This window comes from Oncorhynchus mykiss, chromosome 26 (assembly GCF_013265735.2).
Source record: "Oncorhynchus mykiss isolate Arlee chromosome 26, USDA_OmykA_1.1, whole genome shotgun sequence".
NCBI classification, from domain to species: domain Eukaryota; kingdom Metazoa; phylum Chordata; class Actinopteri; order Salmoniformes; family Salmonidae; genus Oncorhynchus; species Oncorhynchus mykiss.
This window is the reverse complement of record NC_048590.1, coordinates 42,497,024-42,522,138: the sequence shown is the minus strand read 5'-3', so window position 1 is coordinate 42,522,138 and position 25,115 is coordinate 42,497,024. Positions and strand designations below refer to the sequence as shown.

General features: G+C 41.5%; 3 protein-coding genes across 4 annotated transcripts in view; 2 read left to right on the top strand and 1 right to left on the bottom strand.

Moving 5' to 3' along the window:
- Positions 1-5,765: 5,765 nt before the first annotated feature.
- LOC110506854 (microfibrillar-associated protein 1) lies at positions 5,766-9,859 on the top strand. Its single transcript, XM_036963722.1, has 8 exons — positions 5,766-5,847; positions 6,203-6,419; positions 6,717-6,861; positions 7,055-7,248; positions 7,610-7,879; positions 8,402-8,561; positions 8,899-8,988; positions 9,364-9,859. The coding sequence occupies exons 1-8, from the start codon at positions 5,766-5,768 to the stop codon at positions 9,541-9,543; spliced, it is 1,338 nt and encodes a 445-aa protein (XP_036819617.1). The 3' UTR covers positions 9,544-9,859.
- A 4-nt stretch (positions 9,860-9,863) lies between these two features.
- hypk (huntingtin interacting protein K) lies at positions 9,864-11,362 on the bottom strand. Its single transcript, XM_036963723.1, has 4 exons — positions 11,025-11,362; positions 10,579-10,634; positions 10,438-10,489; positions 9,864-10,187 (listed from the first exon to the last, which is right to left on the bottom strand). Exons 1-4 carry the CDS (start codon positions 11,184-11,186, stop codon positions 10,092-10,094), a joined length of 366 nt encoding a protein of 121 aa, XP_036819618.1. The 5' UTR covers positions 11,187-11,362; the 3' UTR covers positions 9,864-10,091.
- A 1,163-nt stretch (positions 11,363-12,525) lies between these two features.
- LOC110506162 (serine incorporator 4-like) overlaps positions 12,526-25,115 on the top strand; it is a 47,033-nt gene continuing 34,443 nt past the window's right edge. Inside the window, exon 1 of one of the 2 annotated variants that reach the window (XM_036963238.1) lies at positions 12,526-13,092. In XM_036963238.1, coding sequence (XP_036819133.1) covers positions 13,066-13,092 — 27 coding nt within the window. In that variant the 5' untranslated portion in view covers positions 12,526-13,065. Of the gene's footprint in view, positions 13,093-20,034; positions 20,567-25,115 lie in introns of those variants that run through there. The other variant, XM_036963237.1, reaches the window with a different exon arrangement.

Below are 25,115 nucleotides of genomic sequence, written 5' to 3'. Positions count from 1 at the left end.
CTACAGATAACCATTCGCTTCTGGTGTAAACCCTCTAAAACATAGCACTCAATATTTCAATAGGATACCTGATAATTAACCCTGTTTCAAGTTTAGGAGTTAGAACCCAGAATCCATCAGTCCCCCATTTTGAACATGTAACTCCATACTGTTCAACATTACATAAACTTGGAAATTACTTATAGATGGACAATGATAATAAAACACAAACAAAAAATAAAACATAACAGTATTAACAACAGTCTATCCTGCCTCCTTGGTAGACTCTCAGTTTCTATCTGTACCTGGCCTTCAGTCTCTGGCCCTGGTTGCAGGTTCACACTGTTCTGACTTAGGTTCCCAGACTCCTATCATACTGCTCGTCCCCCAGTCCTCTGTTGTTTTAGGTCCACAGTTCCCTGTACTGGTCGCCCCTAAGTTTGTTGTTCTGCCAGGCCCTAGGTATCCTACCCAGCTAGGCCCCACAGTCGCTGGCCTATCTGCAGGTCTGCAGTCTTCTGCCCTGCACAGATCACAGCCCCCACAGCCTTAGCTGTTAGACAGTAGCCTAGCCTGCCTGGTTTAGTGCCTACTAGGCACAGAGTTTGCTGCACTAGCTTGCTGTCTCCAGACATATTCAGTCTGCCGTACCCTGGCCCACCAGGCTTAGAGCCTCCTGCCCTGCTAAGCCACAAGTTATCTGTGCTGGGTTCTCAACCCTTGTCTGCCCTCAGTCCCTAGCACTAGGTCCTCAGTCTCCAGCTGCACTAGGTCTGCTGTCTCCAGCATTGGTCGGACCTCAGTCCCTAGCCCAGGTGGGACATCAGGCTCCTTCCCCGCCAGGCTCAAAGGTACCAATCTTTCCAGTAGGCCCTGAGCCCTACTGCTCTCCTAGCCTTCAGTAGTTTCATTTTCCCTCTCAGTTCCAGAGTCAGTTTCCATGGCAGGTCCAGAGTCAGTTTCCCTGGCTGGTCCAGAATCAGTTTCCCTGTCCGGTCCAGACTTTTTCTCCCTCAGGTTCAGAGTCGTTCTCCCTTTCAGGTGCAAAGTAATCAGCACTGCGCTCCCAGCCTTCAGCCATTCTAGTTTTGCTGTCTCCAGCTCTAGTCGGACCTCAGTCCACTGCTCCGCCAGGCGATAGGTTCACCTAAACTAGCACTAGGTTATAAGTTTCCTGCTCAGCTAGTTCTGCAGCCTCCCACCATAACTGACTTGCAGTTGTCAGTCTTAGGGGTAGGTTAAAAGTCCCCTGCCCTGTCAGACACTGAGTTTCCTGCACTGATAGGTTCAGCCCCATGACTTGGGGGACCCACTGTTCCCTGACCCGGGGGGATTGCTGTCTCTAATTCTGTGGGGCCGCTCGCCTCCTGCCTTGGACAACTCAAAGCCCTGCCGATGTGGGAGACCACCTGACCTCATCTCTGGGGCCCAGCCGGCCCCTACATCCAGATCCCTGATGATCCTCGACAGTTGTGGCCGATGTGGGAGACCACCTGACCTCATCTCTGGGGCCCAGCCGGCCCCTACATCCAGATCCCTGATGATCCTCGACAGTTGTGGCCGATGTGGGAGACCACCAGACCTCATCTCTGGGGCCCAGCCGGCCCCTACATCCAGATCCCTGATGATCCTCGACAGTTGTGGCCGATGTGGGAGACCACCAGACCTCATCTCTGGGGCCCAGCCGGCCCCTACATCCAGATCCCTGATGATCCTCGACAGGTGTGACCAATGTGGGAGACCACCTGACCTCATCTCTGGGGCCCAGGCGGCCCCTACATCCAGATCCCTGATGATCCTCGACAGTTGTGGCCGATGTGCAACATTCCTCCGCCGCAGTAGACCATACTCAGCGTTCAAAGATGGGCCCCAGCTGCCCTGCAACAGCTGAGTCAGAGGATCCTCCGCCACACCCGTGTTATTCCATGGGGTGGCCCAGGACTGTCCCTGCGTCTCCATGCACCTTCTTTATTGGGCGGCCCATAATCCCCTTGTCGGCACCCTACAGGCCCTCATGGTCCTCTAAAGTGACAGTAGTAATAAGCTTCCCTTCACTGCTCTGCCCCTTTGCCCTAACTGTCCTTCTATACAGGACTAGGCGCTTAAGAACTACAAAAATGGCTGTAAAAACCATTGTGGGCCATTGAGAGATGGCGAAAGTGGATGCTTGAATCAAACGGCGCCTTGAGCCAAGTTGATGAAGATGAATGTCCTGAATGGACAACAGTAGTGTCGAAAAGTAGAACAAAAAGGGTGGATATCTCAGCTGTCAATCACAGCCCTTTGGTTTTGGCCAATCAGTTGGCTTGGACACACATGTGGACACTGCACCTGCCCATTCTAGCTTAGGGTTTGGTCGACTTCGCAAGAAGAAGACAAGAAGAAGACAATTTTGGATGGTGACTAAGTTTACAGTTTACTCTTAAGAACATTGTGAGTGCAACAAAGGAAAACATCAGTAGATTCCTAAGTAACTGAAGAGTGTGTGTGTTAAAAGTATACAGTTGAAGTCGGAGGTTTATATACACCTTAGCCAAACACATTTAAACTCAGTTTTTCACAATTCCTGACATTTAATCCTAGTAAAAATTCCCTGACTTAGGTCAGTTAGGATCACCACTTGATTTTAAGAATGTGAAATGTCAGAATAATAGTAGAGAGAATGATTTATTTCAGCTTTTATTTTCTTTCATCACATTCTCAGTGGGTCAGAAGTTTACATACACTCAATTAGTGTTTGGTAGCATTGCCTTTAAATAGTTTAATTTGGGTCAAATGTTTCGGATAGCCTTCCACAAGCTTCCCACAATAAGGATAGGATTGATGTCAGGGCTTTGTGATGGCCACTCCATTACCTTGACTTTGTTGTCCTTAAGCCATTTTGCCACAACTTTGGAAGTGTGCTTGGGGTCATTGTCCATTTGGAAGACCCATTTGCGACCAAGCTTTAACTTCCTGACTGATGTCTTGAGATGTTGCTTCAGTATATCCACATAATTTTCCATCCTCATGATTTCATCTATTTTGTGAAGTACACCAGTCCCTCCTGCAGCAAAGCACCCCCACAACATGATGCTGTTGTGCAGTGGTTGAAAAACGAGTTTTAATGACTCCAACATAAGTGTATATAAACTTCCGACTTCAACTGTATGTGGTAGTAATGAAGATGAATAAACCTCCTGGACTGAGAAGCATCCATGCTGTTTTTGCCAGACAGCTTGTAGCGAATCAGAACCAATTTTATCACCATTAAGTTCTAGTGGGTAAGGGCATTCACAGCCGACCGCTCAGACGGGCTCCCGCTTGCTGCATTTTTACAATTGGAGTGGAGGATACATGTATGAGCGATAATTAATAGTTTCTGTTTGGGATGCGTATGTTGAGTAAGGATGAAGATGTGGGAGACCTGTTTGACGTGTTGAAAATGGTGAAGTATGCTCTGGGAAAAGTGGAGTCTATCAGAGTGACCAGGAGTGGTCTTATTTTGATTCATTGTATTTCTGAATAACCTACAGTACCTACGCATGTGAAGCTTGTTTATGTCAGATATTCTGTAAGAGCTTTCATCCCCAAACTCCTTCATGTTTCATGTGTGTACAGATGCACGGAGTATACTGAAGAACGGTGTGTAGAAGGACGACGGTGGGGAATTCTGGTGGGGATCATGATCCCGAGTTCCTGGAGTACCATGTAAGGGTGAAGGAGATTGAGGTGGCAAAAGTTAGAGCGGTCAATCAAATCTCCTATGTGGAGGAGATTAAAAGAGTTGAAGAGATGGTAGTGGGCGCACCACAGCCTGTAGGAAATGTTTCTTGTCAGTCAAACTGTGTGTTAAAAACGTGGATTTTGTGGAATTCATTGCCACAGTTATAAACTGTATGGCTGAAGTCTCAAAGAAGTCAAAGAAACTGGACATTATTGTGGCAGCGGAAGAAAAGTGTTTGTGATTTAAGGATTCTACATCTGAATACTTGCAAAGCCGTACTGGCGCCAGAAGACGGCCCGCCCTTCCAGGCTCATCTTGAGCCTATCAGGGGCTCAGATCTGTGTTGTTTTTTTACAGAAAAGTTGTTTGATTTAGTTTTGACTGGTACTATATATACTAAAGTTTGGACACACCTACTCATTCAAGGGTTTTTCTTTATTTTGACTATTTTCTGTATTGTAGAATAATAGTGAAGACATTGAGAGAATGCCACTAGGCCACCTGCCACCCTGATAAGGTGGGACAAACTTGTGTACTGGACAAGGTTGAAAGGACATCCTGTGGTCACGACAACTGGGGAATGCTGGGAGCAAGGATTGGGTAAGTAGAGGGCATACAGGTGGACAATCGGGCAGAAGGTGGTAGAATATGGGGGCTAGCAATTGCATCGGGTAACGTTCCTCCGTGGCTTTTTCCGAAACCAAGAGTAGATGTGGACATAATTAAGGGCAGGAGAGAATGAGGTGAGGATGTGAGACGGTGTGTGGAAAGATACAGTGCATTGCGAAAGTATTCGGCCCCCTTGAACTTTGCGACCTTTTGCCACATTTCAGGCTTTAAACATAAAGATATAAAACTTTATTTTTTTGTGAAGAATCAACAACAAGTGGGACACAATCATGAAGTGGAACGACATTTATTGGATTTTTCTAACTTTTTTAACAAATCAAAAGGTCGCAAAGTTCAAGGGGGCCGAATACTTTCGCAATGCACTGTATATAGATAATCGGTTTTATTTGCTTTTAAGGATATATACAGATGGTTAAAATGATCCAGTCAGTGGTAGGGTGGGGGCAGTGGTGTATATCCCAGATTTCAATGTTAGAGTATGTTAGCGGTTAACTGATTATGTGTCAGTGTATGCGGCCGAGTTGATGGCCATGATTATAGGTTTAAGATCGGTGGAGGAGGTGAAACCACTCCGTGGTGATCTGCTCTGACTTGCCTGCAGTTTGAGTAGTGTGAAGATGGGCAGGTCAGATAGGGGAGGCTTGTTTGTGGCGATGATGGTGCTGTTATTGAATTGGAGAGGATGGGAATGGTGGTAAGCTTTTGCTGGGTTCCAAACCCATGTGGGTGTGGAGGGGTAATGAGAAGGCAGATGTGGTGGCTAATAGTGCTGTGAGGAGAGAGGGGGTAGATATTCAGGTCCCGCTGGGCTGCAGGGAAGTCAAGTCCTTGATCTGGGCAAAATGGCTTGATCTTTGGCAAAGGGAGTGTGATGCTAGTAGTAAGGGGAGGCAATTACAGCATGCACCGGTCAGGAAAGGAAGATGTGGGGAGTATGGGATGTAGGACAGAGGAAGTTGTGTGGAGTAGACTACAGTTGGAGTTTTAATGCCACGTTGTGGATGATAGAGAGACAAGAAACAGGTATGTGTGATGAGTGTTTAGTGGAGGAAACGGTGGTGCAGGTGTTGATATTTTGTGGACTGTATGACGTAGATAGGGAGAGATTGTGTGAAAGGGTTAGAGGCTGGCTGGGTTGCTGTAGTGGACGGAGGAAAGTGGTGTCTAGGGCTCTATTTCACTTTCTTAGAGGAACATGAATAATGAATATAATTTAATATAATATAGGTAGGCCGTGACTGGCCTCACACTCCAGTAATGTAGGTGGCAGTGTATGCTCCTTAAAAGGATGCGATCCGGTCCGCCAACCCAATCCCAACGAAGAAGAATGATTTCCGGTAATGTTAGAGTATTTCCTGTGGTGGTCGAGAAAATAAACGACGGGTTTGTTTTGCTACCTAGAAGTCGATTTAATTTTTGTTAATATATTGATATTGTTGATCGGGCAATCATGTCTGGACGGGACGCCCTCAACATGAAGCAACCGCCGATCCAGTCCACGGCTGGTGCTGTGCCGATTCGAAATGAGAAAGGTGAGTTTCCCTGTAGCTAACGTTAGCTAAGGCAAGCTATCCTGGACTAGGTGGTAGCCGATTTCATGGTAGCAATAGATAGCTATCTAGCCATCCAAGTATACAACTTTGTAGTTAATATCACGATATAATTGCATGCTGCATTTTCTTAATTGTACGGACAAACTTTTTGTCTGCGTCTACAGTAGATATAAAAAATCACAATTCATGCCCTTACTCATGTTTCAATCCATCACAAAACCAAAACGACAGTATATACAACTTAACCTCACTAAATGTAACAGAGTAAGTAGAGCCATCTATGATAATGGACCGTTCATGGTAACCAAGTGTGCTCGCCTACTTTCGTCCCCAGGTGAGATTTCGATGGAGAAGGTGAAGGTGAAGCGCTATGTGTCGGGTAAACGTCCCGACTATGCTCCCATGGACTCCTCTGACGAGGAGGATGAGGACTTCCAGTTTATAAAAAAGGCTAAGGATGCCGAGCCTGAGATGGAAATGGAGGAAGAGGTGGTGTCTGACCCCCGTCTCAAGCGTCTGCTAAACCGCGTCTCTGAGGATGCGGAGGAGAGGTGAAGATAATTCTCATTGATCCATCTTGTAAACCAGTGGGATCCTGTGTTGGTTGTGATGACTCCCAGTCCCATCTTCATTGAGCTGAACTGTATTTGTCAGTAGACACCCATAGTTGGGTGAGGGGTTGTTAAAACCTTTCTGCACATATTGTGGGTTATCAGGAATTTGAATACTATGAATGACTGACTGATTTTTATTGGGCTTTGATCTCTAAACCATTTAGGCCTAACTATTAGCCCTATTGGATGTTGAGTGCTGTGATGATTGTAAATGTTTCTTTCTCTCTCTCTCAGGTTGGCAAGACACAGACAGATCGCAGAGCCGGAGGTGGTTGCAGAGAGCAGTGAAGACTCCGACGAGGGAACCTGGCACCCGGAGAGAGCACCCGAAGAGAGCAGTGACGAAGAGGAGGAGGAAGAGGAAGAAGTGGACGATGAGGTGAGTGGCACAAGGATCTTCTTGGAAAGCTGGATCAGGCACCCCTTTTATTCATTAAGATTTTAAAGACAAAACAGATCTTAGAACAGCACTCCTACTCTGAGATGCTTTGTGAATACGGTCCCAGGTGTGTGATATGGAATGGTATACAAGATACCCTTTACGTAACACGTTGACTTTGTTTTGTGTGTAGGAAATCGAGAGGCGGCGAGCGATGATGCGCCAGCGAGCGCAGGAGCGGAAGAACGAGGACATGCCGGAGATCATGGAGGTGGAGGAAGAAGGGAATTCGGGAGCGGAGAAGGAGGAGTCGGAGTCAGAGTACGAGGAGTACACGGACAGTGAAGATGAGGCCGAGCCGCGGCTAAAACCAGTCTTCATCCGCAAGTAAGGAGTCCTGCCATCCAAGATCACTCCTGAACCATTATCATGGCTTAATATAATTTATTTCATAGAATGTAATAACTTTATTTTTCTAAGGGAAACTTTGATCGTGGGCTTGGGATTAGACAATTCAAAATGGCCAAATTGACTGATGAAAATACATTAGGCTTATACGAGAAACAATTTTAATTTAAAAGCCAGTACAAAACTGTTACCAGCTGTGCTGTTTTCTACTGCATGCATCAGTTTGTGTATACCTGCTGTCCTGTTATCATATGAACAGAGTATGTTCACAACAAATGGATTGTGTTGCAGCGTTTGTGTCCCGAGTGAGAAAATGAGATTTTGATGTGTATCTCCTCAGGAAGGACCGAGTAACAGTGGCGGAGCGCGAGGCGGACGAGCTCAAACAGCGGGAGCTGGAGGCGGAGGCCAAGAAGCAGGTGGAGGAGCGGCGGCGCTACACCCTGAAGATCGTGGAGGAGGAGGCCAAGAAGGAGTTTGAGGAGAACCGCCGCACTCTGGCTGCTCTCGACTCCCTGGACACGGACGGGGAGAATGAGGAGGAGGAGTACGAGGCGTGGAAGGTCCGGGAGCTCAAGCGCATCAAGAGGGACCGGGAGGCCCGTGAAGCGTGAGTACAGTCAGACTTAAACATGAACCATGGTGTTCACTAGGCACAAAATGAATATAGATCTGAAACGGTCAAGTACTATCTTGAAACACTCGTTTTCATCTTTGAAACATTTTGCTACAGTGTGCCCTAAAGTGCTCCACGGTGGTACATTTAATTGTGCAGCACTTTAAACCATTCAAAACAATTTACAGGCAAATGCATAAGAGCGGAACATATTAAGACAGTCTTGAATGACAATGGAAGTAGACATCAGAAATACTTCACATAGGGCGTTGATTCACTTAACCATTGAAAGCTGGTGTTGTTCCCTCTCAAAGTAAAAAAGGCTAACGTCTTTGTTTTTATATTATTTGATTATCTGTATGATTATCTGTATGATTATCTGTATGATTATCTGTATGAATGATCTGTACACTTGAAGTGTTTATACCCATGTTAATAATTACTGGTCCAGAGTTAATTATGTTGACACAGGTCTTTGCTGTCCATGTAACCCACTTGCCTTGTCGGATTTTCCAGAATGGAGAAAGAGAAGTCTGAGATTGAGAGGTTCCACAGCCTCACCGAGGAGGAGCGCAGGGCCGAGCTGCGGAATAATGGCAAACAGATCACAAACAAGGCCTCTAAGGGCAAATATAAGTTCCTCCAGAAGTACTACCACAGAGGAGCCTTCTTCATGGTGAGTTGTAGACACGGGGGTTCAGAGAACTCCGTACAGTGCATTCTTATAAGAAACACACCACCAGATGTTGCTGATGATTGATTGTTAGAATTGTAGGAGAAAGTGTAAGTATAGGAGTGAACTATCCCATGTTTGTTAGCCACTACATGTGTTAGATTGTTGTATGAGTGATTCTTAAAAGCAGTGTGTGCACTGTTGTAGAATATTCAGAGATGTGATTCAGGTATATAAAATATGTATGATCCTTCATTCATATAATTGAAACTTGGTAAACGTATTTTGTCCGACTAGCTCGTCTTGTCTTTGATGTTGGCTGAATGTGATCTGTTTCCAGGACGAAGAGGAGAATGTGTTCAAGAGAGACTTCAGTGCCCCCACTCTGGAGGACCACTTCAACAAAACCATCCTCCCCAAAGTCATGCAGGTCAGCTGGACTTCTTTCAAACATCATACTTTTGTAGCACATGTATTCCCCCTGTTTATTTATTATAAATGTACACTATCGATGTAAACAGAAAATTCATACGGTTTTTGAACCCAGTGTATATTAATGTCTTTCATTTATAGTGGCTATACAGAATGTTTTGTTCTGGAGCTGCTCTTGAGACAATGTTCTCCTAAATGGACAGATATTATCCAGACATTACCTCAAAATAAGGATGTGTGTGGTTTCATAACAATAAATTATACAATTATATGAGCCATACAGCCAACAATCAATCCAAAATGTGATGTCAACAATTGGCAAATAAACATCCACAGATAGTTCATCTTTAACAACCCCCTCATTTAATTCCAGGTCAAGAACTTTGGTCGCTCCGGACGCACTAAGTACACCCACCTGGTGGATCAGGACACCACATCGTTTGACTCAGCCTGGGCTCAGGAGAGCGCTCAGAACAGCAAGTTCTTTAAGCAGAAGGCTGCAGGAGTGAGAGATGTGTTTGACCGACCAACAGTGCAAAAGAGGAAGACCTGAATCTAAGTTGAGGGGGAAGAGAGACACACTTGGGGTGTGTTCATTGGGATGAAATGTTGCAGATGGAAATTAACTACACTTCACTGAAGTATATTCTATGGCCATACATTTACCTGCAATATCTTGAATGCACCAACCCTTTGAGCAAGGCCCTGGGTTTAGGGCTATGCCCTGATGCTTCATAGAGGCATATTGATGTAATTTTGTACATTTTCAAAGTTGTGTAGCTATTTTGTTTTATCGCCATTGATCTGACATCTGTTAATTTCTTCTAACTTGGATATAAAGCGTACGTGATTAAAACATAACATTTTCATCCATTGGTTTTATTTCATTCCACATTTATTATAAATCAAAAACAGGTGCTTGCAAAAGTAATCAATTTTGAAGTATTGTTGAATATACATAGAGAAATGCAATGTTTTATTTCAGTTGACAAAATATCTGATTTGAGCTATGGAATGGAGTCAATGAATACGATCAGGCTAGGAAGCAGTCCCGTGTCCAATGCTGCTGCATAAAGCTGCTCTAGGGTTAGTTTCTCCTGGTCAGTTTGACAGGTCAATCAGAGCCTCTACCACATTGCCCATGTGTTCTCTCAGACTGCGCTCTGCCACTCCCCGGGAGATCTCCATCTCACCCATCTGTGGAAAGACAGTTGAGGCAGGACATTAGAATAATCAGAATGGGTAGTTGTTTTGATAGAACACTTCAGACGGTCCCGGTCTATGAATGTATCTCTGAAGCATAGTTTCTAATAACACCGCCTAGTAGAATATGGATGACTAGAGTTCCAGAGGACTAATTTGATTTAATGCTTTTGTGATGCAAAAGACTAACTTTAGATGAGAGTTGTGACACTTAAACAAGAAACATGTCTGGGGGGATACTTACAATGAGTTCTACATCCTCTTTCTTGATAGTGACTTTAGCCAGTTCCTTTTCCCTGAAATCATAACCCCAGACAAGTCATTAGTGTACTCATTCATTTCCAGATCAATGATTGTTGAATGAAAATCTGACAAAGTGACTCACCTATCTTGTTTAGCTTTCTGTTCTCTTGATCTCCTGTCTCCAATCACTGACATAGCCTGAAACAGGACATGCAGACATCAGATAGTCAAAGGGATCATATTGGTATGACAGCACTGACGAGTCAGTAACTAGAACTCCCAAAACAGGTTGGAAGAGTAAATTACGCAAGGCAGAAAAACATACAAGCAGCCATAGGCTAACGCTTGCTGAATAGACAGAAGCTCTACCCTGTTCTGTTCAGGGCTGACTTGGTTAAACAGCACGTGCCAACGTGAAATGACGCGTTTGTATGTTGATTACGGTAACATTTTCACAACACATGGTTTGTGCAAATATGTTTCCATTCTTCACTGTACGCCGGTTAGGCCTGTTGTTAGCATACGCTAGCTAGCCTTCATGCTAACGTGGGCACCCATCGTCGCCCCGCGTGCTTGGCCCAGCCTCACCGTTTCAAGATCGGAGCTCGATATTTCCTTCTCCTCGGCATAATCGGTGACTCTCTCCAAATCGGCAGCCCCACTATCATGTTTCCGAGGCTTTTCTGCTGGTTTTCCAGTGCAGTTCTCCTCAGCTTCCAGGTCCAAATCCACATCTCCCTCTGCCGCCATGTTTGCTCCTGTAGAGCCGGAACGAAAAGAGAGTGGGTATCCGTTTACAAAACTATCGGAAAGCAAATTAAGAAGCACCGATGTCACATGGTTTCCAGTGTGAGTGCTAACCGAGTCCTTCGGACGTTCATACCCTCATTGCAGGTTACAAAAAGGTTAAGGTTAGGGTTATGTAAGAGTTGGGGTTATAGGGTAGGGTCGTCCCAAGGATCCCAGATAGCGAATATAGAAAAAAACGCAATCCATTATCAGCAATTTGTAAGCAAAAATTTAAATATTTTACATTGATATTCAGTTTTAATTTGTATTTTGTTAACTTCATATACAATTACATTAACTAAATCTTCAGCCTAATTTATGTTATAGTAGTTATGCTCATATTACTACAAATTATGCATATTCTAGCATGCCAGGCAAATATTTAATTTACCATGCAAGATACATTTCTTGATATCCTTAAAGTGATACAGCCAGCAGTTTTGAAAGTAGTGCTCATCACCAGCCAAAACTGGTCTCTGAAAAGTGTGCAAGGTGATATGTTACATCCTGGAAAAGAAGAAATGTCATGCAATTACGGATTTGTAAGTGCTTAAAGTAACTGTCCAGTGTTTCCAGATTTCTATGATATATGACATATAATTAATTACAATACGAATGAAATAGTTTTCCTGCTCAAAAATTGTAATTAAGTATGTTAAAAATCAGCTTTTCTGTGTTGGAATGGTGTGGGCGTACCACAACAAGGTAATGGTATGGGTGTATACCGGTCATTATAGATATTCATGAGCGTAGACCACTGATTGGCCAGCTGGATGACATTATAGTCTTTATTTTACTAGGCAAGTCTGTTAAGAACAAATTCTTATTTTCAATGACAGCCTAGGAACAGTGGGATTAACTGCTTTGTTCAGGGGCAGAACAACAGATATTTTTACCCTGTCAGCTCAGGCATTCAATCTTGCAACCTTTCGGTTACTAGTCCAACACTCTAACCACTAGGCTGGCTACCTGCTGCCCCACTCTATGAGGAAATAGCAAGCATTTTTTAATTGGTCTGTTTGAGATACAAGTTTGAGATTGGATTTTTTTAAGTGTTTTTTTTTCCTCCAATTTATGCTTTGGCCACAAATACAAGTATAAAATGAGTCAAAACATTATTTGGGTATGAGTTAACAGAGCATTAACTTTCAAAAGTGAGATTTTCTCAGGACAGTTACTTTAAGATCCAGTTCAATCTCTTTAAAAAAATGTGATATCCAACTTCCAAGTGTCACTAGGCCAGATGGGCCAAATGCCAAATTATATTCTGACTGGATAGGTTGATGTATAGACTGCATGAGGTTGGATTAAAGGGTACTCCGCACACCTAGGCCTATTTCTGTCTTGCATAAGAGGTTTACAGTACTTTAATACTCGGAGTCCCAACAACCTGGCCAACCTCCTACGTTTCTCTCTTGATCCCCCCACAATAGTTTTCCCGCCTCATGTACACTACACTACACTTACCAATCAATCCAATTTATTTTAATCGGCTTAATCCTAAAAAGTAGAGAAACCTTCCTTGATCACATCTGAAGCCAAAATCTCTTTGACTGGCTCTCCCTCTCAGGGTGTTTGCCTTGTACATCATCCATGCCTGTCTGTTGGGGGAGATGTGTGGGATGATCGATGGGGCCCAGAGAAATGGTGGTGCTGGGGCTTATTAATGAAAAACAGGAGGGTGATATGCATATACTAAACTTGAGTGTTTCCGGGCTTGTTAACTCTGTACTGCTGTCCCAGTACCCCTTTCATCCTGATTTATGATTGACCGTTGAGAGCCAGTGGACCTGGAGCTTCGTCGCCCCCCTCAGTGCCTGCTGCACCAGTCTGGGAAGTAATGTTGTGTCGCTGTCTCTGTACTCAGGTGAGAAACTGATGAACTCAGAACGAAACATTCAGGGAGTGAGCTTGGGCTTTTGCAAGTGGTGGGACTGGTGTTGGGGTCAATTCCATTTCAATTCAGTCAATGTAGTTTAAGTGTATTTCCTGAATTTATTTCATTTAAATGGAATTGAATCTAACTGGTGGGACTGCCTTCAAAATGGATGAGATTAGACTATCTACCTTTAATTCAATAACAAATAATACTTTATGAATTCTATCAAATTCTATAGTTTTTATGGATCGCATTCCCAGCCTGAGAAACAGTGAATGCTGTTTCAGACATTACCATCCTGGTAAACACAATGGAATGAATAGAATGTCTTATTGTGTCACCCCCCCTTCCCTTCCCCTGCCTGGTGGAATTTGTCCCACTGACTGCCTTCCTTCTCACCCAATTCAGCTCCTGACCATGTTCAGTAGTTCATCAACACCACACTATGATCCACTTCTTGATCTGTAATAGTTACTGTTGACCTAGACATATACAGTTACAGTACACTATAGGCAGGCAGGCAGGCCACTGTGATCATATTGTTATGAATCTTTAGAGTGAAATGGCCCATTTTACTGCTATACAATTCATGTCACATAGGCCTATACTGTATATTATTTTTGATATAAAGTCTCATTGAATTCATTAAGATATTAGTTTGAACTTTGCACTCATGGGTTGCTGAGCCACATAGAAAAGGCAGTCAAATACTGTTTATAATCTCCTAACCTGCAAAGCAGAAATATTATGTTTCATCCTTTCAAAAATGTTTGGGATTGTGGTGTAGATTATGTGTAGGAAGTTTGTCATAATCTGCAGTTTCTGTGTAATCCAGAAAGCGTAAACTGGAAAATGGACTGTTATGTACACTCAATCAGTTATGTCACTGTTGATGAATGGATAAATTGTGTTGGCATGGGAATCCTCTGACTGACATGTGAGGCTTGCCTCTCTCTGGGTCATCGTCTTAGTTCTGTGTCTCTTCACTCTCAATGAACAGTAAGACTACAATGTTTATACATTCTTACACTTCAAACATATCTCTAAATAACTGGGCTCTAAAGAATCATAAGATTTTACATTTTTTACACACAAAAAAAACTACAGTCAACTGTGTTTTTTGGAAAACATGTGTTTGGACTCGATCCAACCGTTCTTCCAAAAGGCCTATTGAAACCATAGATCGAATGCTTCCACTCAAGCGTCGTTTGGCTTCTTTAATTTGCTTTTGTCTGCTCGCTTTGGCAGTGTCTCCTCTCCCACGAGGCAAAAGCAATTATCTGTCAGTGAAAGGGCCCCCAGGAATGCTGTGTAGTACCGAGGGCGACGATGGTGGGCCGCCCTGACCGACTCTCGAGAGTAAAACCCGGGTCTTATTCACCCTCTTATGCACCAAACGGAAAAAAAAACGAATTGAAACAGGGAGCGACAACTGTTTTTTCCGTTGTATATTTAAAAAAAAAACGTTTTGCTACAGTATGCGCTAATGAATACAAGCCTGTTTATCTGAAGGGACTAATTGGTTCATGGAAGTTCACGGTGGAGTAATTTAGCCAACAGCAGATTAAAGATCTTCAAACCAGATTAAAGTTCTTAGTGATTCTACTCTGCTGCGATTACATCAGTTAATGTTGATTCTTGGAGAATAGTATTTGTTCATTGTCACTGTAAGGAATTAATTGGTAGTCACTATTGTGTTTTTTAGGGCAATGATTGTGAGTGTTGATGGTTTTGTGATCTCAGACAGGAGCTATGATTGCGTGACAACCAGCTGGGATGAAGGAAAACAAATAGTACCACTGTCACATTTGAAGAAGAAAAACAGTCCTCACCGTGTCACATGTAGCATATTGATCAACATATTTCCATTTGTAGCTTAGAACAGATAGTAAATATTGACACAATGTGAACTTTCCACTTTGTCTGAAAAGAGTTTTGTCATTGATCATCAACAAAGCTTTACAGTGCATGCAGGGAGAATCAGTGTATCAGAGAGTGTGCAGTTAGATAACATAGGCCATTCTTAAATCAATCCCTAGACCCTAGACTAGGGTTGCAAAATTCCATTAACTTCTGGTTGGAAGATTCCACATATAAGTGTATATACCCCATCAAAGTATTCAGACCCCTTGACATATTCTATATTTTGTTACGTTATATCCTTATTCTAAAATTAATTTAATTTTTTTTGTAAGAAATCTATACACAATACCCCATAATGACAAAGTGAAAACAGGTTTTTTGGAAATGTTTGCAAAATTGTATATATATAAAAACCTGAAATACCTTATTTACATAAGTATTCAGACCCTTTGCCATGAGACTCGAAACTGAGCTCAGGTGCATCCTGTTTCCACTGATCATCCTTGAGATGTTTCTACAACTTGATTGGAGTCTTCCCGTGGTAAATCCAATTGATTGGACTTGATTTGGAAAGGCATACACCTGTCTATATAAAGAGAACCAAGCCATGAGGTCAAAGGAATTGTCTGTAGCGCTCCGAGACAGGATGGTGTCGAGGCACAGATCTGGGGAAGGGTACCAAAAAAATTCTGCAGCACTAAAGGTTCCCAAGGACACAGTGGCCTCCGTCATTCGTAAATGGTGGAAGTTTGGAACCACCAAGACTCTTCTTAGTGCTGGCCACCCATCCAAACTGAGCAATCGGGGGGAAGGCCTTGGTCAGTGAGGTGACCAAGAACCCGATGGTCACTCTGACAAAGCTCTAGAGTTCCTCTGTGGAGATGGGAGAACCTCCCAGAAGGACAACCATCTCTGCAGCACTCCACCAATCAGGCCTTCATGGTAGAGTGGCCAGACGGAAGCCACTCCTCAGTAAAAGGCACATGACAGCCCGCTTGGAGTTTGCCAAAAGGCACCTAAAGACTCCCAGACCACGAGAAACAAGATTCTCTGGTCTGAAGAACCCAAGATCGAACTCTTTGGCCTGAATGCCAAGCGTCACGTCTGGAGGAAACCTGGCACCATCCCTAAGGTGAAACATGGTCAAATCAAATCAAAGTTTATTTGTCACGTGCGCCGAATTCCTTGATGTGAACACCAAGGAACTTGAAGCTCTCAATCTGCTCCACTACAGCCGCATCGATGCTCAGTCCTCCTTTTTCTGTAGTCCACAATCATATCCTTAGTCCTGGTTACGTTGAGGGATAGGTTGTTATTCTGGCACCACCCGGCCAGGTCTCTGACCTCCTCCCTATAGGCTGTCTCATCATTGTCGTTGATCAGGCCTACCACTGTTGTGTTGTCTGCAAACTTAATGATGGTGTTGGAGTTGTGCCTGGCCATGTAGTCGTGGGTGAACAGGTAGTACAGGAGGGGACTGAGCACGTACCCCTGAGGGGCTCCAGTGTTGAGGATAAGCGTGGCAGATGTGTTGCTACCTACCCTCACCACCTGGGGGCGGCCCGTCAAGAAGTCCAGGATTCAGTTGCAGAGGGAGGTGTTTAGTCCTAGGATCCTTAGCTTAGTGATGAGCTTTGAGGGCACTACGGTGTTGAACGCTGAGCTGTAGTCAATGAATAGCATTCTCACATAGGTGTTCCTTTTATCCTGGTGGGAAAGGGCAGTGTGGAGTGCAATAGAGATTGCATCATCTGTGGATCTGTTTGGGCGGTATGCAAATTGGAGTGGGTCTAGGGTTTCTGGGATAATGGTGTTGATGTGCACATCAACAACAGTCACCCACGCAGCATCGTTACCCATCGCTCCACAAAAGCCGCGGCCCTTGCAGAGCAAGGGGAACTACTACTTCAAGGTCTCAGAGCAAGTGATGTCACCGATTGAAACGCTATTTAGCGTAAACACCGCTAACTAGCTAGCCATTTCACATCCGTTACACCTACGTGCTTTTGGGCACAGGGACTATGGTGGTCTGCTTGAAACATGTTGGTAATAGAGATTCAATCAGAGACATGTTGAAAATGTTAGTTAAGACACCTCCTAATCTGTCAGGCCCAGCGGCCTAGTGAATGTTGACCTGTTTAAAGGTCTTACTCACGTCGGCTACGGAGAGCGTGATCAAACAGTCGTCCGGAACAGCTGATGCTCTCATGCATGCCTCAGTGTTGCTTGCCTCGAAGCGAGCATAGAAGTCATTTAGCTCGTCTGGTAGGCTCGTGTCTGCTGGTGGTGGCAGCATCTCATGCTGTGGGGATGTTTTTCAGTGGCAGGGACTGGGAGACTAGTCAGGTTTGAGGGAACGATGAACGGAGCAAAATACAGAGAGAGACCTTTGATGAAAACCTGCTTAAGAGCGCTCAGGACTTCAGCCTGGGGCGAAGCTTCACCTTCCAACAGGACAACGACCCTAAGCACACAGCCAACACAATGCAGGAGTGGCTTTGTGACAAGTCTCTGAATGTCTTTGAGTGGACCAGCCAGAGCCCAGATTTGAACCCAATCAAACATCTCTGGAGAGACCTGAAAATACCTGTGCAGCGACACTCCCCATCCAACCTGACAGGGCTTGAGAGGATCTGCAGAGAAAAATGGGAGAAAATCCCCAAGTACAGGTCTGTCAAGCTTGTAGCGTCATTCCCAAGAAGACTCAAGGCTGTAATCACTGTCAAATGTGCCTCAACAATGTACTTAGTAAAGGGTCTGAATACTTATGGAAATGTTACAATTCACTATTTCTTAAATATTTTTGGCTAAAATGTCTAAAAACCTGTTTTTGCTTTATCATTATTGGGTATTGTGTGTAGATTGATGAGGGGGGGGATTTTAGAACAAGTCTGTAATGTAACAAAATGCAGAAAAAGTCAAGGAGTCTGAAAACTTTCTGAATGTTTTGAGTTGCTGACAGTTCTTTATAGGCTACAGGTGGCAAAAACTGTGTTCTGGTAGAATTTGTTATGTTTACTTGGTCTGTAACAAGAACATTTGACAGGCCCTAGTTGGGTCACACAACCCCAAAAGGTTTGGGAACCACTGATGAGTTAGGCCTATGCTGTCGTAGAGTAGTAGCCCCAGTAAGAACTGTTCTGCAGCCGAACGATGATAACCCAGTCTGGGTTATGGAGTTAGTCTACGGCAGGGTTGGGGAGAGCGAGAGGGACTGATGAAGGTCACGCTAACTGAGACTGAGGGGACTGTACAACTTCCCTGGATTATCCTGGCACAGTGCCCTGCACACTGACCCAAATCTATTCTGACTCACTCTCTCTGTGTACTCCCTCCCTGTGTAAACAACCCGTGTGGGCTACTGCACTTCAGATAAGATTGTGGGTGCAGTCCTTCTCTTGTCTTGATAAAGGCCACAAGCCATCGATCAAGTCCACCTTTGTAAACATGGATTACAAACATACAGATCACCAGCATTTTTTATAGTCTACTGTACTCTTCTGCCATGGTAGGGCCCACGCCCTGCCACTCAGCCCCAGTCAAAGCCAGTTTAAAACAGAACTGAGGAGATTAAGTGAGAGTCTGTCTTGTGGAGAAGGGTTGAACAGAGATTACTGTATATCAATGGATAACATAGAGATAGACAGAGATCTTGACTTTGTATCTGTGCCAATATGGTGTCTATGACAGAATCTCTATTTCAAAGTAGTCAATTTACTTATTTTGTGTTTGGAAATAAAACAACTTTTAACTAGAAAATGACTTCTTCAAGATTTCACGTTATATATTTTGCCCGCTGGATTGACTAGAGGCCTACATCCTCTTTCTCCTGACTCAGACACAACCCTACATGTGTCCTCTTTCTCCTGACTCAGACACAACCCTACATGTGTCCTCTTTCACCTGACTCAGACACAACCCTACATGTGTCCTCTTTCTCCTGACTCAGACACAACCCTACATGTGTCCTCTTTCTCCTGACTCAGACACAACCCTACACGTGTCCTCTTTCTCCTGACTCAGACACAACCCTACATGTGTCCTCTTTCTCCTGACTCAGACACAACCCTACACGTGTCCTCTTTCACCTGACTCAGACACAACCCTACATGTGTCCTCTTTCTCCTGACTCAGACACAACCCTACATGTGTCCTCTTTCTCCTGACTCAGACACAACCCTACATGTGTCCTCTTTCTCCTGACTCAGACACAACCCTACATGTGTCCTCTTTCTCCTGACTCAGACACAACCCTACATGTGTCCTCTTTCACCTGACTCAGACACAACCCTACATGTGTCCTCTTTCACCTGACTCAGACACAACCCACCGGGAAAACGTCAACAGTATATCAATGTAATCTGTCAACATACTGACCTTGAACATCAATGTAATTTTGTGTTGAAAGTACAAAAAGTTGTCAAAGTACACTAATTTTAACCAGAATTCAACAACAAATCAACAACAGGATTTCAAAGGTTGGTTCATTTCAACTACAATAGAATTCACGTTTGTTGAGAACTCAACTAAAAATCAACCAAATATGGACATATGGATTTTGCGTTCCGTCAGGTTTTTGCCTGGAGAGAGACCTAGCCTGTGCCCACTCCTCTTGTACTGTGTTTCTGGGCCGGTCAGCAAAATGATGATAGGATTATGGATGTGGCCTCTTTCCATTATGGACAAGCAGGGAGGATCAGAGTTTAGCAAGGAGGTGCCATGGGGCGGTGCTGTGTAGGAAAGCAGAAGGTATCAGATAACATCCTTAAATGTAAAAAGAACATGACAGTAATTTGCAGGTAATTCCATTCTGATGGGTATGTAACCCAATGAACAGCGTGGCCCAAGCCTATTGTGACCATGGGGCTGCTATGTCCTGTGTGTGTGTGTGTGTGTGTGTGTGTGTGTGTGTGTGTGTGTGTGTGTGTGTGTGTGTGTGTGTGTGTGTGTGTGTGTGTGTGTGTGTGTGTGTGGCCTGGAGGCTGTCTCTGGAGCAGTGGAGCAAGGGCCCTGGGGGAAGGGAGGGACAGATGGGACTAACACATGCCCCGCCTCCCTCTCTCCCTGGCTCTGCCTAATCTGCCAGGGTAAAGCGGAGCAGGGGGAGGAGGGGTTGAGGGCATTCATCATCACCACCTCTCTCTCCAACTCTTCTGACAGCGCCCGACACAGAAGCAAAAAGAGAGCACACAGGATATGAGTAAAATAAGTACCCGGACACTTTCTATCCCCCCGAAGTTGGATTGAAGTTGAGGCCGAGATTTAGCAAGGTTGGTTGGATGTGTCTTTGTGTTACATGTGATCCAGGATATAGCAGAGAAGAACTCAGGAAGAACTACCCTGTTGACCCGTTGGAAGTTGGGCACAACAACAAGTAGCGCTTTTGTTTTGTAACGCCGCTACTTATTTTGGGAAAACAATTTGTACTGTTTTAGATGTTAGAGGATCGTTTTCTGGGGACTTTTAGGACGTCATCCTCACAGGGTCTGTGATCTAACACCCAAAGCTGTCAGTTTTGGAGGGTTCTGAACGGATGACAGCCCAGGAGATGCACCAGAGTGGCATCTACAGCTACTTCCTCAACATGTTTGCCTACCAGGTGAGACAGAGTCCTGAATGACAGAGAGTTGGCGGGAGGGAAAGAGAGAACATATAAGAGGAATTATGGAGACGTTACACATGAATGAGAATGGGTTTGGATTGCTGTCTGTTTAGTAAGACATTGAGTCCCATATTTTCATGATGAGTTTGCTAGTAGTTGTGTTAAAACAAAGTTATATTAGTTGTTGTGTTTAAATCATAGTTATATTAGTTGTTGTGTTATAACATAGTTATATTAGTTGTTGTGTTATAACATAGTAATGTAGTTGTTGTGTTATAACAGTTATATTAGTTGTTGTGTTATAACATAGTAATGTAGTTGTTGTGTTTAAATCATAGCTATATTAGTTGTTGTGTTATAACATAGTTATATTAGTTGTTGTGTTATAACATAGTAATGTAGTTGTTGTGTTAAAACATAGTAATGTAGTTGTTGTGTTAATACATAGCTATATTAGTTGTTGTGTTATAACATAGTTATATTAGTTGTTGTGTTATAACATAGCAATGTAGTTGTTGTGTTATAACATAGTTATATTAGTTGTTGTGTTAAATCATAGTAATGTAGTTGTTGTGTTAAAACATAGTAATGTAGTTGTTGTGTTAAAACATAATAATGTAGCTGTTGTGTTATAACATAGTTATATTAGTTGTTGTGCTATAACATAGTTATATTAGTTGTTGTGTTAAAACATAGTAATGTAGCTGTTGTGTTATAACATAGTTATATTAGTTGTTGTGTTAAAACATAGTAATGTAGTTGTTGTGTTAAAACATAGTAATGTAGCTGTTGTGTTATAACATAGTTATATTAGTTGTTGTGTTAAAACATAGTAATGTAGTTGTTGTGTTATAACATAGTAATGTAGTTGTTGTGTTAATACATAGCTATATTAGTTGTTGTGTTATAACATAGTTATATTAGTTGTTGTGTTAAAACATAGTAATGTAGTTGTTGTGTTAAAACATAATAATGTAGCTGTTGTGTTATAACATAGTTATATTAGTTGTTGTGTTATAACATAGTAATGTAGTTGTTGTGTTAAAACATAGTAATGTAGTTGTTGTGTTATAACATAGTAATGTAGTTGTTGTGTTATAACATAGTTATATTAGTTGTTGTGTTATAACATAGTAATGTAGTTGTTGTGTTTAAACAAAGTTATATTAGTTGTTGTGTTATAACATAGTAATGTAGTTGTTGTGTTATAACATAGTTATATTAGTTGTTGTGTTATAACATAGTAATGTAGTTGTTGTGTTATAACATAGTTATATTAGTTGTTGTGTTAAAACATAGTAATGTAGTTGTTGTGTTATAACATAGTTATATTAGTTGTTGTGTTATAACATAGTAATGTAGTTGTTGTGTTAAAACATAATAATGTAGCTGTTGTGTTATAACATAGCTATATTAGTTGTTGTGTTAAAACATAGTAATGTAGTTGTTGTGTTATAACATAGTAATGTAGTTGTTGTGTTATAACATAGTTATATTAGTTGTTGTGTTATAACATAGTAATGTAGTTGTTGTGTTATAACATAGTTATATTAGTTGTTGTGTTAAAACATAGTAATGTAGTTGTTGTGTTATAACATAGTAATGTAGTTGTTGTGTTATAACATAGTAATGTAGTTGTTGTGTTAAAACATAAATGTAGCTGTTGTGTTATAACATAGCTATATTAGTTGTTGTGTTAAAACATAGTAATGTAGTTGTTGTGTTATAACATAGTAATGTAGTTGTTGTGTTATAACATAGTAATGTAGTTGTTGTGTTATAACATAGTAATGTAGTTGTTGTGTTATAACATAGTAATGTAGTTGTTGTGTTATAACATAGTAATGTAGTTGTTGTGTTAAAACATAGTTATATTAGTTGTTGTGTTATAACATAGTAATGTAGTTGTTGTGTTAAAACATAATAATGTAGCTGTTGTGTTATAACATAGTTATATTAGTTGTTGTGTTATAACATAGTTATATTAGTTGTTGTGTTATAACATAGTAATGTAGTTGTTGTGTTATAACATAGTAATGTAGTTGTTGTGTTATAACATAGTTATATTAGTTGTTGTGTTATAACATAGTAATGTAGTTGTTGTGTTAAAACATAGTAATGTAGTTGTTGTGTTAAAACATAGTAATGTAGTTGTGTTAAAACATAGTAATGTAGTTGTTGTGTTATAACATAGTAATGTAGTTGTTGTGTTAAAACATAATAATGTAGCTGTTGTGTTATAACATAGTTATATTAGTTGTTGTGTTATAACATAGTAATGTAGTTGTTGTGTTAAAACATAGTAATGTAGTTGTTGTGTTATAACATAGTAATGTAGTTGTTGTGTTAAAACATAATAATGTAGCTGTTGTGTTATAACATAGTTATATTAGTTGTTGTGTTATAACATAGTAATGTAGTTGTTGTGTTATAACATAGTAATGTAGTTGTTGTGTTAAAACATAATAATGTAGCTGTTGTGTTATAACATAGCTATATTAGTTGTTGTGTTATAACATAGTTATATTAGTTGTTGTGTTAAAACATAGTAATGTAGTTGTTGTGTTATAACATAGTAATGTAGTTGTTGTGTTAAAACATAGTAATGTAGTTGTGTTATAACATAGTAATGTAGTTGTTGTGTTATAACATAGTTATATTAGTTGTTGTGTTATAACATAGTAATGTAGTTGTTGTGTTAAAACATAGTAATGTAGTTGTTGTGTTATAACATAGTAATGTAGTTGTTGTGTTATAACATAGCTATATTAGTTGTTGTGTTATAACATAGTTATATTAGTTGTTGTGTTAAAACATAGTAATGTAGTTGTTGTGTTATAACATAGTAATGTAGTTGTTGTGTTAAAACATAGTAATGTAATTGTTGTGTTATAACATAGTTATATTAGTTGTTGTGTTAAAACATAGTAATGTAGTTGTTGTGTTATAACATAGTAATGTAGTTGTTGTGTTAAAACATAGTAATGTAGTTGTGTTATAACATAGTAATGTAGTTGTTGTGTTATAACATAGTTATATTAGTTGTTGTGTTAAAACATAGTAATGTAGTTGTGTTATAACATAGTAATGTAGTTGTTGTGTTATAACATAGTTATATTAGTTGTTGTGTTAAAACATAGTAATGTAGTTGTTGTGTTAACATAGTAATGTAGTTGTTGTGTTAAAACATAGTAATGTAGTTGTTGTGTTAACATAGTAATGTAGTTGTTGTGTTATAACATAGTAATGTAGTTGTTGTGTTAAAACATAACTATATTAGTTGTTGTGTTAAAACATAGTAATGTAGTTGTTGTGTTAAAACATAGTAATGTAGTTGTTGTGTTATAACATAGTAATGTAGTTGTTGTGTTAAAACATAGTAATGTCGTTGTTGTGTTAAAACATAGTAATGTAGTTGTTGTGTTAAAACATAGTAATGTAGTTGTTGTGTTAAAACATAGTAATGTAGTTGTTGTGTTAAAACATAGTAATGTAGTTGTTGTGTTAAAACATAGTAATGTCGTTGTTGTGTTAAAACATAGTAATGTCGTTGTTGTGTTAACATAGTAATGTAGTTGTTGTGTTAAAACATAACTTTAACACATAATAGTTGATGTGATAAAACACATCTTCACTTTCTCATGACTATTGTTTTGTACCTAACTGGCCTGTTGTTAATACGTATCAGATCCAGAACTAGCAGATGTCAGTATCTGTTACAATGCAGCAGGTGTTCTATGTTGGATAGAGATCAATACACCCGTTGTACAGTAGTCTATACTGCGTCTCGTTTTATTTTGCCCCATTCTCCACCCCCTACGCTTGAGACCTGAGACTGTGTCCTGTATTAATATTAGGTCTATTGGACCCTGAAGTGTTATTGGCAAGATATACATTTGATACAACAATGCAGGTTAATCTCATATTGGAAAGACGTGAGTCATTGTCCCACAAATCCAACATGACCTAGCCACTCTACAGTTTACACTCACCTAGTGAACCAGCTTTCTGTTGTAGATTAGAGAGATTAGAGCAATTAGAGAGATACAGATAGATCGATCGATAGATAGGATAGCTTTCATCTACAGTTCTGGATGTTTATCAAAGAAACAGTCTATGCTTGTGTTTATACTCTCCTCCCTCATCCAGTATCCCCCCCACCCCCAGTAAAATCCCAGATAACAACGACTTAAAACAGGACAAGCAGTTCAACACAGTGTATTACAATACAATGCTGTTAGTCTATAAATTGGTTTGACTCCAGGCGGATCAGATATTCTGTGTGTTTGGACTAAATTCAACCACCTGTAACATGCAACAACAACCTGTAATATGCAACAACCACCTGTATCACGCAACAACCACCTGTAACACACAACAACCACCTGTAACACACAACAACCACCTGTAACACACAACAACCACCTGTAACACGCAACGACCACCTGTAACACGCAACGACCACCTGTAACACACAACAACCACATGTAACACACAACAACCTCCTGCCCAAAACCCTCATATCAAGGTGAAGCTCCTCTGAGAA

Bases quoted from the DNA above. Each gene is read 5' to 3' on its own strand.
- LOC110506854 (XM_036963722.1), top strand. From the start codon at position 5,766: ATGTCTGGACGGGACGCCCTCAACATGAAGCAACCGCCGATCCAGTCC. The intron at 6,862-7,054 runs GTGAGTGGCACA...TTTTGTGTGTAG, and splicing joins AGGAAGAAGTGGACGATGAG to GAAATCGAGAGGCGGCGAGC. The intron at 8,989-9,363 runs GTCAGCTGGACT...ATTTAATTCCAG, and splicing joins TCCTCCCCAAAGTCATGCAG to GTCAAGAACTTTGGTCGCTC.
- hypk (XM_036963723.1), bottom strand. From the start codon at position 11,186: ATGGCGGCAGAGGGAGATGTGGATTTGGACCTGGAAGCTGAGGAGAAC. The intron at 10,635-11,024 runs GTGAGGCTGGGC...GTCCTGTTTCAG, and splicing joins CGAGCTCCGATCTTGAAACG to GCTATGTCAGTGATTGGAGA. The intron at 10,490-10,578 runs GTGAGTCACTTT...TTATGATTTCAG, and splicing joins CAGAAAGCTAAACAAGATAG to GGAAAAGGAACTGGCTAAAG.